A 15,552-nucleotide genomic window follows, 5' to 3' on the forward strand; every position below is an offset into this window, starting at 1 on the left:
GGAAAAAAAAATCTTACTCCTTGTTAATTAAATGAAAGATTTAACTGCAAACTTTAAATACTTAGGAAGTTACAGATTGAGCTAAAATTTCAAAAGAATCTAATTTTAAATTCAGTATCACTGACAGACTGCTTCACAATTTCAAAAGTGTTCATTTGGTGTTGCATGCTTTGCAAATCTGGCTATGACTTTGGTGCCTAAGCGGTAGTGGGACTTTTCAGAGATACTAGCCTTTGGCCACGTCCCAGTTGCTTTGAGTCTGTCCGTAGTTTCAAGGGAAGTGGTCTCAGGATATAGTATTTTACAGTTGAGATGTGGGTTTTGTTTGTGTGCCCCACATGCAGCAGTGTATCAGTTTTACCTGAATTGTTGAAACCCTTGTTGGTCCTCACTTGATTTCAGGGTGAGGCAGCAGAATTGGAGGTATCTATGTATACATCAACGAGAGAAACAGGAATTAAACGACTTGTGTTGTAGGTTTTTGTTATTTTTTTCCCCTATCCTTTATTCCCCCCCCCCCCCCCAAGGCAATCTCCAGGCTAAATGCAGCTGGTGTTAAACTGAATGGGTGTTCTGCTGTTTGTTCTAGAGGTAGCACAGTTCTCGTTTTCCAAATTCACCATCCTGTCGGGTTGAGCTCGGAAAGAAAGGCAGGCCATGTCTGTGTGCCTTTCCAGTGTGGGCAGTTTGCACATGTGTGTTTACTCTCCCAGCAGCAGTTTGCAAACTTGCTTGTGTTTGTAAGAAGTACTTGCTGAAAAACAGTAATAAACTTAGGTGTTCCAGAAAATTCTTCCTCATATTAGTGCATGTAATTATTTTGCGCCTTAACCTCTCTGGGAGCTGCTGGGCTCCTCAGTGCAGTTGTCCCTAGCGGGACCATTTATTTTGCCCTTCTAACAGTCTGTGGTTTGAATATTTAAAATTTGTATGTAAAAGTTTAATGAGCTGAGACTGAAATGAGGGTTTTGGTTTCTGGAGTGGGGAGGGAAGCTGTGAATGTTACATCACAGTATTCTGCTTATCCTGCTTGTTCAGAAGCAAGAACAGTATTTGGAAAGTAGGTGTGACAAAACCAGCATAGTTTGTTTATGCTCTGGAGGAATAAAGGAGTCATCATCTTTGTAGCACAGTAGACTAACCTGGTTTTGGCATAGAGGCTTGAATGTTGTATATTTATTTTTTTGTGCCAGTTCCCCCAGCAACTTGTGCAGCCCTTTGTCTAGCTTCCTCTCTGCCAGTGGAGCTGTAACAAGGATGGTTTTAGCTGCTTCCCCTTCCCTTGTGTGCTTCTAATACATTTGGTCACTCAAGTTTTATTTCTTCCCTCTGTAAAACATGAGAGTGTAACTTCCACCTTAACCTTGTTAGGGCTTGAGCCGCTGAAGTGGGGCCTCCCTGGGACCAGGCATTGTCACCGGGTAGTAAAACCTCTTTAATGGGGCTGGCTTAACTTTTAAGTCATGGTTAATGTTTTTAACAGTCACTTGTGTTTCCTCTGCCTTTCACGCCCAACCCTTAGCCAGGTGTTTTTGTCACACAGAGTGGAAAAATAAAAGTAATCTAACCATACAGCTGGGCCTGGGGTGAGGGGATGGAGGAGGATGACCATAGACTCAAACTGGGGATCATAGAGGTTGGATGAGTAGGTTGAAAGATTCCTTACAAATGCTTGGCAAAATATGAGCATTGGAAATAAGATGCCTTTTTTCTTTTTTCTTTTTTTTTTTTTTAATAAAACCCCCAAAAACCAAAACCCAAAGACAAACCAAAACTATAAATAAGAAGGTTTAAATCTGTGATACTACATGCTTATATGGTTAGCTCTGTGTAATTTTCTAAATACTTTATTTGTTCCTCCGTTTAATATGGCATCCACTCAATTTCCTCTTAACTGCAAAACGGGCCTGACTCTGATCTGCCTTACACTGTAAACTGTGTTTATGGAGCTAGAATTGGGGTCATTAATTTTCCCTACATCAAAAGAAGTTGTTTCTTTTAAATGAGAAGCCTGTTTCACCTAGTAATTCGCTTTAATTGCTTATTTGAAACTTTTGACATTTGATAGCAATTTAAACATTGCCAGATGAGGCTCATGCAGTTGGGACCTGCAGGTGCTTCCTCCAGTGCCCAGCTTGAATCAAAGGAGCCCAGGGATGTGCCTGGCTGTGGATGGGGCACCCGGTGCTGGAAGATGCTGTTTTCTGGGTCTGTTTGAATAGATGCTGTGTGTCAGCCTTGGCAAGAATTTGCTTGGGGGGGCTCTCCTTTGGGAAGGTTTCTGCAGAGCATGGTGCTGTTTGTTTTTCTTGGGGATAGACTGCACGGCCTTTGGTTTGCCGGAGGCTTAATAGTGCATGCAGCGCTAAGTCTTTCTGTATTTTAAGTCTAACAAGTAGCAATTTCTGCTGAAAGGTTAGAAAAACATTTCTAAAATATTAATTACTTTTTTTCCTGACTAATATCTGTTAATTTAGTTACCTTCTGGGAGGTTTGGAGGGAAAGAATTTTCTTGCTTATGAGGGTAAGCAAATGGTGTAACTTCAAAGGATCTAAGCCTCAATAAAAGAGATAAAAATGAACCAATGTCTTTCCCTTGATTTTGTAAACTGGTCCACTAATGTGAATATACTTTGTTGTTCAGTCAGCAGCAGGAGTAGCTTTCCTTCGCCTGAAAAGTATTTTCTTTTTCTAAGTCAATAAATAACCAATAATTTAGATTGTTGCAGGAAGAGCAACTTTGTTAATGGCTTTTGGCTGCAAAATGATGTGATACTGGGTATAGTCTGAATGGTTTCTATCAACACTGTATAGTGTCTTGTGAGTTAGAGTACAAACTATTGCAGGAGTAGTCCAGCAGCTGAAAATGAGAAATTTGCTTGTGCTGCTGCTGCAGAAGTTACACTGTGTATTAGCACTTTCTGAGTTCACAGCAAAGGGAAATAGTGCAGTTGAAAAAGAATGAGCAAAGCCAAAGTACTAGTGCCAAGACTTCTTAAAAGAGTTTTATTGATGTGTGTTGTAATTAAAACCAGAATTAGGTAGTTTTCTTAATAGGACATTAATTTCCTAGAGAGCAGTTGCAGCTTGGCATAAAGTAATACATTTTTTAAAAATGAGTACTGATCTGGGGATACCCCCAGCATATGTTGGATAGCTGCATTACTAGCTTTGTGTGCTATCATTATTAACCAGCAAATTAAATATTTTAATTTAAAATAATTATACAAATAAACCTTTGGCTGTGCTGTGATTTCATTAAAACCTTAATTGTTTAGAGGACTCAATGAGAGTGTGTGAAGTTGGGTCAGTTTTACTGCACAGCATTACTCAATAGATTTACAACAGGGCTGGATTTAATCTCTCGACTAATCTTTGCAGTAGCAGGCTTGGGATGGGAAGGCATTTGTGCGTTTCAGGAGGTAGAAATACCTATCTCTGAACTGGAAACACAGAGCTGAGTTTTAAAATGTCTGGACAGCCTTAAAATGAGCTTGTGGCGGGGAGAGGGGGGAATTACTCTGTGGAAACAAAATAGGTGTTAGCTTTTAAATCAGCTTCTCAGTGTGCACATTGTCACACCTTCATACATGGCTGTAGGCTCAAATCTATTTCTCATCAAAGCAACTGTAGCGTAAGGGAATACTGCAACCATCTGGGTTGCAAAGATCAGAAATAACAGTCCTTGCTAGCAGAGGAGCCAGCTGCGGGCAGCCCCGTGTAAACTGTTTTTTATGCCGCTTGATTAATAATTTCTGAGGGTGAGGACAACAAAATGTTTACCAGGTCACACACTATTTTTTTTTAAAATGCTTTCAAGTCAAATTTTCCTGGGTTTAAGGTGGTGGTATGCCTTTGAAACTCATTATGATATTGGTAGGTACAGCATCTCAACCAACATTGTTCCTGAGCATGGGAAACACAGGCACATTAGATGTCTCCAAAGGAGAGTTAATTAGAAGAATGAATTGTTATCAAGCACACCACAGCTGCACTGTTTAATTCTGATTATAATTTTCATGCTGGGTCTAATACAAATGAATTCACTTATGGTTTATTAATCCACTGTAACCTGCAAGTCTTTTAGGGTATTCAGGGGGTGGGAAGGCTGAGAACTACCAGAATACATGTTAAGTACTTCCATGGGTGGAGAGCAGACCACAGAGAACTTTTGCCTTTTTCTTTCTTCTTACTTTTCTGTGTTGTTCTAACTCCGTATGTTTTTTTGCCTTTCCTCACTTCTTTAGGACCCGCAATTATCAGCTTTAATTTTTGACAAGCTTCAAGTGCCTGACTATTTACAGAAAAACAGGAATGAAGGAGAGAGCAGATGCGAAACTTGTGCCACCCACTTGAATCAGTTGAAGCAGGAAGCCATTCAGATGATGCAAACCCTCAATCAAACCAGCTACCCAGAAATGCCCGACATCCCGCCTGGCACCGGGGCAATGACCAGCATGGTACCCAGGATGGTCACACTCTCATCCCAGAGAGACCTGCCGCTCATTGCTGGGCAGGTGGGCAGGCAGCCTGGAAAGTCGATGAATCTCTTCTCTGGGGCAGAGAGGAAGAAGGGACTTGGATGGTCTCAAGGCACGGGCAGTTTTCCCAACTCCAGTGTTCAAGTCACAGTGGCCCCTAGCGGTCTCAGTGGCGCTCTGAGTTCCGTCACCATCCAAGCTCAGCAGTACCTTGAAGGCATGTGGAGTATCTCTAGGGTGAACAGCTTCCTGCCTCAGGCTTGTCTAGTAAGTAGCGATAATTCAGATGTTTGAGTTTTATTTACGTGTGTGTGGATATACAGAGATAAAGATAAAATTTGATATATATACCTATTTATCTTATAGGGGATCAGCTAATGGTATTCTAAACTGTGCTTCAAGGGCTAAAGAGCTGAAAAAGAGCTTTGAACAATGTTCTGTCAGGTGTCACAAGGAATTTGCTTGCTTACCTCAGATGGTGATATCCTTTCTTCAGATGTTTTCGCACCTGTTTTAGCTTCATGTATATGGATGATATTATTAGACTGTCACATACCTGGTGACTTTTAGGAAAACCTAAAAGGCTGAGATTGTCACACATGAAACTCTGGGAACTTCATGGGGTTATATCAAAGATGAATTTGTCCCCTCAAGTTTAGCCCTGAACTTTGAAGGCTCTGTTCATTTCAACAGATGCTATTGGTAGTCTGTGGTGGAAGGCATTAATCTTCAGGTTAGATGTGCTGCAAAACAGTTTGCTGTAAGGGAGGGTGTTCAGAAGGTTTCTTCCGAGCCAAAGGCTTGTGAATATACACTGCTTGTGGATTTTAAGCATTGATGTTGATTTCCTGTATTCTGTGTATATGTTAAGAACTTTCACGGGAAATGAAAAAGCTTTATAGAGATGTGTGTTACCTTTAAAAGCAAGTTCATTACAGATTTTTGACTATCTATGGAACCATGCTAAGAGGAAGGATATAGTGATGGGTTTTGACTAAGACTTATTCCTAAATGGAATTCAGGAATTTCTAAAAGGGAACAGGGTAGTGTGAGTAATGATGAAATGTGAACAAATAGAAGTAATGGTTTTAATTTAAAGATGTTCTAGCAGATCTTGCAAGACCAGATATGTTGATGCTAGATAGCTTTAAATTTAACATAATGCCTTATGTGCTGTTATACATAAACACTGCCTAATATTGCTTGGTAGCTTCAGCTGGTTGAGCTCCCAGATTGTCAGAGATAAATATTTAAGAATGCTGCTGTGTAATGTTACTTTTATACGGTGACTGTTTCCTTCCAGAAAAAGCCTGGAGACATAATACCTTCCGACCATAATTCTTTCTTAAATGGAAATTTGTAAGTGCGCATATATCCCACCTTTGAGAGATTCCCATTTAAATCCAGAGAATCTCCATTAATATCAGCTCTTTCCCTGATAAAAGGGAAAAGGGAAAAAAATGGCCCATTAAGCTCTTCATAGTTTATAAGAACTGCTGCTATTAGTGCTTTTCTCTAAAATGCTGCTCCATGCATTAGGGATTGATTTGGGTGATGTAAGGCATTCGATACTATCTTTTAATTATTTTTTAAAATTCTGTGTATATTGCAGAAATGTAGAAAAAATGTGGGAAAGCTCCTGGATTAAGAAGCCTGTACTATCTGAAAGCAAAAGTATTTTCATTTCTCTGCTCATTCCTTGTCTGCCCTCATTCTTGTCTTGAATAATTCACTAACAGCTAGCTCCAGATTTCTTCCTCCTTAATGATGCTGACTGATAGATGTGGTTTTCCCTAACCACTGTATTATTCTAAGATAGAACTGAGTTGCCTTATTTAACCCCTGTGAAGGAAAAATACGTATAATGCAACAGAGCTTAAGTGTGATGTAGAAATGTGCAAAGAAACTCAGTTGCCTGGAAAACAGTGACCTTTAATGAAAGGACAAACACAGTTAGACTGTGAGTGTTGGAGGCTGCTTGGATGTGATCCAGGCATCTACAAGGACAGTTCAGATTTAGAAGCAGTTTTTGGAGAGAAGCTAGGCTTCCGCTGTTTTCTTTTTTCTTTTCCTTTTCCTTTTTATTTCATTCATTTAAGCCCAAATGTAGTTAGTGAATACTGTGTTATGCATCTCTTCCTAGACTGTGCTTTCTGTGCCTCTCTGAATTCTACTGTCTCTTGTATTATTAAAAGCCTTGCTTCTGATCAAGCTATTTGGGTGCGTGAGGCAGAAAGTGCTTCCCTGTGGTTTTTCCCTTGAGGAATCACAGGTGTGAAGGAAATAGGATTGGAGGAATTTCAGGAATCAGCTAGTATAGTCCTTGCCTAGGACTGCATCCACTGCAGGGCATCCTTGTCCAATGCTCATCTCGCCTCGTCTTACAATTTTGCAGACTGGGGTTCCCTGACTTCTGCTGGTAACTGAACTTCCTTTCCTGTTAGAAAACTTTACTTTTTTTTTTTTTAACCTAGGTAAGATAGATGATTTGGGCTGTTCTTTTCTGAAGCTGTGTGGCTCAATAGATACTCTAGAGGGAAGGGATACCATCCAGAGACAACACTTGAGACATGGGCCACTGCCAGCCTCATAAAGTTCAGCCAAGGCAAGTGCAAGGTCCTGCACCTGGGTTGGGGCAGTCCCAGGCACAGCTACAGGTTGGGCAGAGAAGAGATTCAGGTCAGCCCTATGGAAAAGGACTTGGGGGCGTTGGTCGATGAGAAACTGAACATGAGCTGGCAGTGTGCGCTCGCAGCCCAGAAAGCCAACTGTATCCTGGGCTGCATTAAAAGGAGCATGACCAGCAGGTCGAAGGAGGTGATCCTGCCCCTCTACTCGGCTCTTGTGAGACCTCACCTGGAGTATTGTGTGCAGTTCTGGTGTCCTCAACATAAAAAGGGCATGGAACTGTTGGAGCAAGTGCAGAAGAGGGCCATGGTGTTGATCAGGGGACTGGAGCACCTCCCGTATGAAGATAGGCTGAGAAAGTTGGGGCTGTTCAGTCTGGAAAAGAGAAGGCTGCGTGGAGACCTCATAGCAGCTTTCCAGTGTCTGAAGGGGGCCTATAGGGATGCTGGGGAAGGACTCATTAGGGATTGTAGCGGTAGGACAAGGGATAATGGGTTAAAACTTGAACAGGGTAATGTCAGGTTGGATATAAGGAAGAAGTTCTTCACTGTGAGAGTGGTGAGGCACTGGAATGGGTTGCCCAAAGAAGTGGTAATTGCTCCATCCCTGGCAGTGTTCAAGGCCAGGTTGGTCAGAACATTGGGTGACATAGTCTAGGTTGAGGTGTCCCTGCCCATGGCAGGGGGGTTGGAACTAGATGATCTTGAGGTCTTTTCCACCCCTAACCATTCTGTCATTCTGTGATTCTAAGAAGTTGGAGGCAGGGATTAGGTTTAAGATTAAGCCAGGAGAGAGCTGTGGATATACATAATTTCAGAGCTTTTGTCTTTAACATATCCTATCTTCTTACGGGGCAAAGCTGATCTGGTTAGAGGAATTCTGGAGCAAGAAGAAGAATTGCAGTAGAAAGGACAGCACGGAATGTCCTATTTATTGTGTGTAATATGACTGCATCTTGGAGTCTCTGGCCCCCATTTATGCAAGGTGCTGTACAAATGCAGAAGAAAAAGGTGGCCTTTTTCTTGGGGAGTTTACAGGTTCAGTTGTTATACAAGTTATTTTTGCCATCCTGTGAATACCTGTTTCACTGGGAATCTGTACTTTTGCTTTGTTTCCTTACCAAAGGAAAGACTCCCAGTGGGGGTCTTGAAACAAGTGTCAAACTCCCTGGTAGGAAGCAGTTAACCAAACGCCTTACCTCTCAGTGATTTAATTCAGTGCTGCATACAGAGTTTGAACATGATTAGTTTCCTAAAGATGGGAAGATGGACACAGGTAAAGTCTGGGCTTCATCTCAACTATTTTCAGCTGCCAGACTAATTACTGAGTCTTCCTTTGTAGTTGTGGGAAAGCAATAGGCACCTTCAGGGGTGCTTTGTCCTCATTTTGGATGGCCATCTTGACTTGCCTTGTCTGATGAGGGTGCCTGTGACTTTCTGCTGGTGCTGGCAGAGCCCAGGTGGGTGAACGTGGAGCAAACCTTTGCCTGGGTAGCTGACACAGGATGCTATGTGCTCAGCGTTTTGTAGACATGAAAATACACCCCCAGCATATGGCTGTCAAACCTCAGAGACCTCATACCTACAAATATTTCTCCAGGATTCATGTTTCTTTTATTTATGATTAGTTTTAATAGTGGCGGTAGTGGAATTCGCTGCAGAGATTAAAAAAATGACATGATTTCTACTTTTCTCATTTTCCTTCCCAGTCTTGCATGTATTACCTCCTAATGTCACTTATGGTTGCGAAAACACTTCTGGGCTGAATGCTGGGGGTCAGAAGTGCAGGACATCGTAAATTTTTAATATGCGTTTGGAGTTCAAGTGTGAAATCCATTATATAGACTGTAAATTTTTTGAACTGGGATATGTCTTTAAAGCATAGTGTGGGTGCTGCTCAAACCAAAATAATAACTATGGACTTCGGGAGCTGTAAAGAGGAACAGTAATTAAGGAGGAAGATCCAGGGAGGGGAAGACTAGGATTGCAGTGAAGGTGCAAAAGGTGAAGATGTAATCAGCTGCTTTACCCAAGTGGCCTGTTGTGAAAAATTACAAAAAATAATCCCCAGTAGCAGTGATGACCAGATGGTCAGCAGTCTGACCAGACAGCAAGCTCTGTAGAGGGGGGAGCTGGTGTAACTCTGGGTAAGACAGCTGATTTGTTGTGGCCAATTTTAGTAAATAGTCTTATATTGATGTTTTTAATTCTAGACCTGACAAATTAATGTAAGATTACTACTCAAATCAAGAAACATGTTAGCAGTGCTCAGCATTGCCACTTAGTCTAACACAGAAGCAGAGGAGTGAGGAGAGTTCAGGCTTCCTAGATGTGTTGGAATCTGGCTGAGAGGCAGAATGTTAAAACCACTGAAAATACCTTGTACACCTTTTAGAATTATCTGTGTGTATTATGGAAAAAAGAGGTCTTACTGTATGCCTTGACTGTTATTAGCATGCACTATTATGTACTGGATAAAGGTGGTAAAGTTGCCCTGCCATGTGCTGTAAAAGTATCACAGTGAAATTGAGCTTGTTTAGTAAATTGCTTTTTCTTTCATCTTATGCAAAACTAAATCCTTGACACGCTGTGTTTCTAATTTGAATATAAGGCAGAATATTTTGGCTCTGTGAACCTTCATGAGTTTCTGAGTTGTTTTAGAAATATATTTAAAAATGCACCATTAGGAAACTGGAAAAGTTGGGCACTGGAAAACAAAGTGACTCAAGTGAAACTTTTAAAGCATATTTATTTAAAATTGTAAATTTACCCGAAGACCAATGTATGTCCCAGAAAATTTTGATACATTTAAAGTTAGGTATAAGTTTATGGCCTGGTTCAGAGAGGGAGGGTTCACCTGCAGCATGTGCAAATGGGTGCATGTACTTCAAAATTAAAGGAGTTGTGTTTGTTTTTATGTGAGAAATCTCTAGTTCCTAGGAATGCCTTCTGCTTGCACTAATCTAAACCAGATGGATTTATCTGAGGGTAGTTCAGCCTCTGTTTACTTTCATTAAATTCTCTGTGTTTATAGCAAGGATGACTTACATTTTGCTTAAAAGATGCAATAAAAAGCTGACTATGGAAATCAAAAGAATGACAAGATTTATTTTTCAGCATTTTTTATTTTGATAAATGTCATTCCAAATGGATCTTAAAATTAATTTTTAAAATCCTCTTGATAGCTTTCTCAGTGACCTTTTATTAATACAGTGCCTGAAATATAGTTTGTAATGAAACAATTAAAATATAGTGCTTTGACCATAAATCATGTCTGAGACATCTGAATGACTGTGAGCTTTGGGACATTTCTCAGACTCCATAAATAACATCTTGATTCTGCAGAAGTTAGTAGCCAACCTCAGGCAGGTGGCAGGGCCAGGGCTGCCTAGAGGTTGTTCTGTTTTCAGCTTTAGTGGTTTTGGTGTTACTGCTCTTGTAGAGGAAGTACATAAAGGAAAGGGGGTGGCAAAAAACCCCAAACATCTCCAATGTCACCCTCCATAACAAGTCTCAATGGTGGAAGGAACCTTTTTGATCCAAGTTACTAAATGCTTTCTCATACCAGCCTAATTTATAGTCCCCATGGAAAAGACCTTTTCTTGAGACTTTAGCATCTCAGCTGGGCAGTAATACCTTGCATTGCATTTTTCTACCTTAGCAAATGCAGAGGGAGGGGTGTGATGTGGGAGGATGATGCTGTGTGCATACTGGTGCCATGCATTTGAAGTCAGCAAGAGACCTGCTTCAGCAGCCAGGTAGCAGGCTGGGTTTGAAATTCAGCCTTAGACACATATAAAACAGAGGGCTGAATTTTTATCTGTAGCTGCTAAGGTCTTCATGCTCTGTTTGCTAGATTTCCGCCAGTGTAGGATGCTCAAGTTGAAAATGAGCTTGCTTTTTAATGTATTCCCAGATATCAGAGTGATTTAGGGAAAAATGTGAAGACTTGACAGAAAGGGTATTGTCTACAAGGTGGAGATGAACATTTTCTTAGGTGAGAGTGAGGATTGCATGTCTTTATTTGACACTTCAGCCGTAGTATTGGTTTTATGGTTGTGGGACAGGGTAACTATAAGCAGGACTCAGACCCTCTTGTGGCTCAGATTACCACCTGAAAGCAGTTCTTTTGATCCTTCACCCCTCTAGGCTAAGCAGTTGTTATTACAGCTCTCACAGGGAAACAAGTCCATACTCACCTTTGTTGAGAACTGAAGTCAATAGTCAGTAATAATGTTGGCCCAGACTTCACCTGTACTCATCAGAGGTAGATTTAAAACAAGCAGACTTCAGAGATTATGTGAAAATGATAATCCACACCAGATTTACCTTTGAACCACAGGTCATTCTGTCATCCAGCAAGTGTATCCTAAGCTACACTAGGATGAAAAATGCCCTCCTTTTTTATCCAGAATAGTTACATTTTCTACTCTTGCCTTCAAACTGTTTTTTAAGGGATGGCCTTTTCTGTTCAGTTAGTTCCCTTCAGCTCTTTTGCTTCTTGCTGGTCCAGTTATACTGCATGTGTGCTCCACTTTGAATTCTTCAGTGAACTGACTTAATCAACGCATCCCACACCCCCCAGTATTAGAAGTCACCTTACAAGGAGGCTGATACTTTTTGGTTGGAGACATCCAAGCTGCAGCTGAATAATGCCCTTTGGTTTCAGAGGTTAATGCATCAGGGAAACCAGATAAATTCAGGCTGACCTGAGACCTTAGCTGTCTGCAAGCTGGTGAAGAGAAAGTCTTTTGCAGTGGTCTCTATACCAGATGGAAGGAACAGATTTGCACAGCTGGATGCAGATGTGTATTGCTCAGTTGTCCTGTTTGTGTGAAATAAGATTGAACATTGTATGTCTTTTGGGAAAAGTGTTTTGGATTTAACATTTGCACCATAGGCTAGGTACTGGAATGATGGCATGCTGTGGTCATGGGCCTGCAGGTAGCCAAGCTGTGTGCACAGTGTGAGCATTGACAAAAGCATTTCCTGTTCTTTCGTGGCATGAGTGGCTGAGCATGGGGCACATATTGATGCTCTTTGTTACTTGCAACTAGAATCACTGAAATGCCTTGGGTGGTAGTTTCTGAAAGGAGCCTTAAAAAGCATCAATAGAAAATGGATCTACTTTTCAGTTTCATCACTTGGGAGAGAATTTATGATGTGCAGATAGAGTTCATAGATGTTTCAAGTGTTTCATATGTGTGTGTTTAATAGAATGGATTGCCATTTTACTGAACATAGTGTCAAATCAGCTCTGTTAATTGAAAAAGATTTTTCACATTATTGCTAATGATGTGACACAGTTTTGTTAGAGATGGTGTATAAAATAGCACTACTTGAAATGACATTAATGTAATTGTCATTTGAAATTATTTTTTCTCCATTTACATGCATTATTGATTTTTATTTCATTGTTGGGGAGCTAATGGATTTATAATTAGAATACAGTCACTGTAATCAATAATGAGATTTAGACTTATAAATAGAACTTTAAAACTATGATGAGGTAATGTCCCAGTGTAACAAAGGATCAATAATTGGAGGTTTACTTTGAATGTGAAAGTAGAACTTGAGATTCAAGTGTGAAACACTTCTAAGGAAGTGAATCTGTGTAAATTTGTATACAAACTGATGTAGTTAGACATTTTCTGAAGCTGCCTATTATTATTACTACTTTTGTTTGGTGCCCAAACACTTCCGAGCTAATTCTTCTGGATTTGCAGAGCTGCCACTATCTCAAAACTGGATGAGTTTGGTCTTTTCCAATACCTTATTTGATAGAAGTGTTTGAAAGGTGCTGTAGACAGGAATCCATTGCTGTGGTTTTGCTGTTGTTGGGCAAAGGTAATGAATTTGCTGTTCAGAACTGCCCCCTCCCGCTTCTCTAAAGTGATGGTGGTAAAGCTGGGCAGGGCAGTTGGCTGTTGTATGGGAGGAGATGGAAGTAAAAGACTGAAGAAAGGAAGAGTGGCCCTTGTGATGCTGGACATGAGAAGTATCTGCGTTTAGCTGGCTCATTCAGAGTAGCTGTGTAGACATCCCCGAGTATCCCCATCCTCTCCTGATGACTCTGAAGTACTCATGGGGGCCTATGGGAATAGCACAACTTCCTGTTATTGGTTAAGCTAAGGAAGCCTCTACTGAAAAGACTGTATGGGAATAGTAAAACCAGTAGACGTATCCTAGTGGGTCTCAGCCAGCCTGTCTAGCCCAGGGCTGTCTCCAACAGTGGAGCTGGAAATGGTGTTTAGGGAGATCTGTGGAACTTGGCTGTTTAGTGCAGTCTGCTCATACTCCCCAGCGTGCACAGTTGGGAAAGTCTCAGGGACACATCCCTGTCTGTTCCTTTTAGTATCTGTCTATGGACCTTCTGTCCAGGATGTTAATCTAATCCCTCTCTGACTCTGCTGATGCTCTCTCTCTTCACAGCCTCGTATGTCAGCAGGTTTCACAAGTTCATTATTCCAGTGCAAAGAAGTACTTACTTTCAGCTTACCCACCACCTCCATGACTTTGTAAACCTCGGTTAGGCCCCCCTTATCTTTCCCTTCTCCATCATCTCTCTTCCTGATGCAGCTGCTCCATCTTCTTGATCGTTTACTTGCTTGTCTCTGTCATTTCTCTTACTCCACTAGCCCTTTCTTGAGATGCACCTGGTAGTCAGTATGTGGATGCGCTCCTTGTTCTTCATGCCCTGCCTTTTTGTTTGGCTGCTTCATTTCTTGATAGATTTCTTCATTGCTTGATTTCAAGGGGGCTGTCGACAACCCATAGGTCTTCTAAGTTGTAACTGCAAGTTCCGAGTTCAGCACTGTTTAGGATTCATTTAGGTTATTTCCCCCTAAATACACTGTCTTATCGATGTTAAATCTCACCTGATGCTTCTTTTCCTACTCACATTTGGGAAGTTCTTCTGGAGTTCCTCATTACTGCCATGGCATTTGGCTACTTGAAAATGCTTTGGGACATCTACAGGCTTGCAGATTAAACTCTGGTCTTGGTGAATCATGACTGTTTGTGTCTGGGTTATATGGTTCTCACATGGGGAGTAAGCAGCAGGTCAGCAGGGAGCAGTCACAAGAAAAAGAGCAGCATCTGCACAGCTCTGTCCCTGATTTGGGACCTCAGTGTCCTTCAACAGTGATCACATATAGTCGAGAGTTGTCCCTGTGTCTTCAAACTTAATGCTGCTTCATGAGCTTTCCTGTAACTGAATCTTGTTCTCTAGATTTAGGTGTACTGACTGAAGACCCAGTTTTCCCTTCAGATAACAATGGCTTGTACCTCTTCAAGTGAGGTACTAGTCAATGGGTGTCTTGCATGTGGTAGCTGTCAGGCAAATTGATCCCAAGGGATGTAGTCTTTAATGTAGTTAGATCAACTATATAAGCAGTTCAAGCATAATTGCAATAGAAATTAGCTGTGACAGTCTCCATCCACCTTTGCCTTTATTTAATGAAATTGTATGTCAATCACTGTAATGATGTAATGATGATAATAAAATATAATTCTGGGGAACATGATTATTCCATTTTGCTGAATATAGAGTAATCAAGGTGCAGTGAGATTTTGGTTGAGGTGCCTACAGTTGGTGAGAAATTTTATTGTGGAGTCAGGAAGGTGACACTAGTTCCCCTAATTCAAAGGTCTTGTGTGTGTCTTGTGTTTTGCTGCTGTTAGATGCATCTGGCCTGTGGAAGTCAGTCCTAGTGAAAAACATTTGTCTTGTAGGAAACCCAATCCAAAGCTGACAGAAATTTGCATTATTATGAGGTTGTTAATGAATTCTTTTGCTTGCTTATATCAGTCTCTGACAAAAAGCAGGGATTCAGCTGTATGTTTGTCCACTTGAATAAACACCCTGAGCAGTACACAACTATATTTTTTTGGTTTTGGCGGCTGTAACTATTGTAATACATGTCACCAGGGAGGGATCTGGGCAACACTTTCTGATGCTTGCCTGGAGGCATTAGAAGAAACAGGTTCTCTATAGCCTGGTGGTTTGTTGTTTTTTTTTTTTTTTTTTTAATCTGCTGCGTGTGAAAAGTCCCCATTTGAGAGTGTGTGCAACAGTTTCTGTGTCCTTCTTGATAGCCCTTTTCATATCCTTCTGACTTTCCATGTGGTGGGTTTACATGTGCAGATTGTGTGACTGGTGATCAAATAGCTGTGAAGAAGGAAAAAAAGGTATTACTTGCTACCTCTCTTGGCACTGGTGTCCCAAGTGGCTGAAGTGTAAAGTAGTAGGTCCATTGTTACCTGGTGGCACGTTTACACTACCAGACCTCTGGTTGCAGAGACCTCTTAGCCTGAGAGCACGAGCAGGCTGAAGAAAGCAATAGGTGTGTTGTAGATAAAAGAGGCCTGCCCAAAACCTTAATAAATTACTCAGGGGCCAAGGAATAAGGTTCAGGAGAGATCTGGGTCAGACTGAAATCAAG

The 15,552-nt window shown here is 41.1% G+C and overlaps 1 protein-coding gene across 2 annotated transcripts in view; it reads left to right on the forward strand.

The window, feature by feature from the left end:
- KIF26A (kinesin family member 26A) overlaps nucleotides 1–15,552 on the forward strand; it is a 108,549-nt gene that overhangs the window by 28,785 nt on the left and 64,212 nt on the right. For both annotated transcript variants that reach the window (XM_062628078.1, XM_062628079.1), the window contains exon 3: nucleotides 4,248–4,748. In XM_062628078.1, coding sequence (XP_062484062.1) covers nucleotides 4,248–4,748 — 501 coding nt within the window. The remainder of the gene's footprint in view (nucleotides 1–4,247; nucleotides 4,749–15,552) is intronic.

The sequence above is a fragment of the Pezoporus occidentalis genome, unplaced genomic scaffold (assembly GCF_034315485.1).
Source record: "Pezoporus occidentalis ecotype Australia unplaced genomic scaffold, CSIRO_AGI_Poc_V1 ctg31, whole genome shotgun sequence".
Lineage (NCBI taxonomy): Eukaryota > Metazoa > Chordata > Aves > Psittaciformes > Psittacidae > Pezoporus > Pezoporus occidentalis.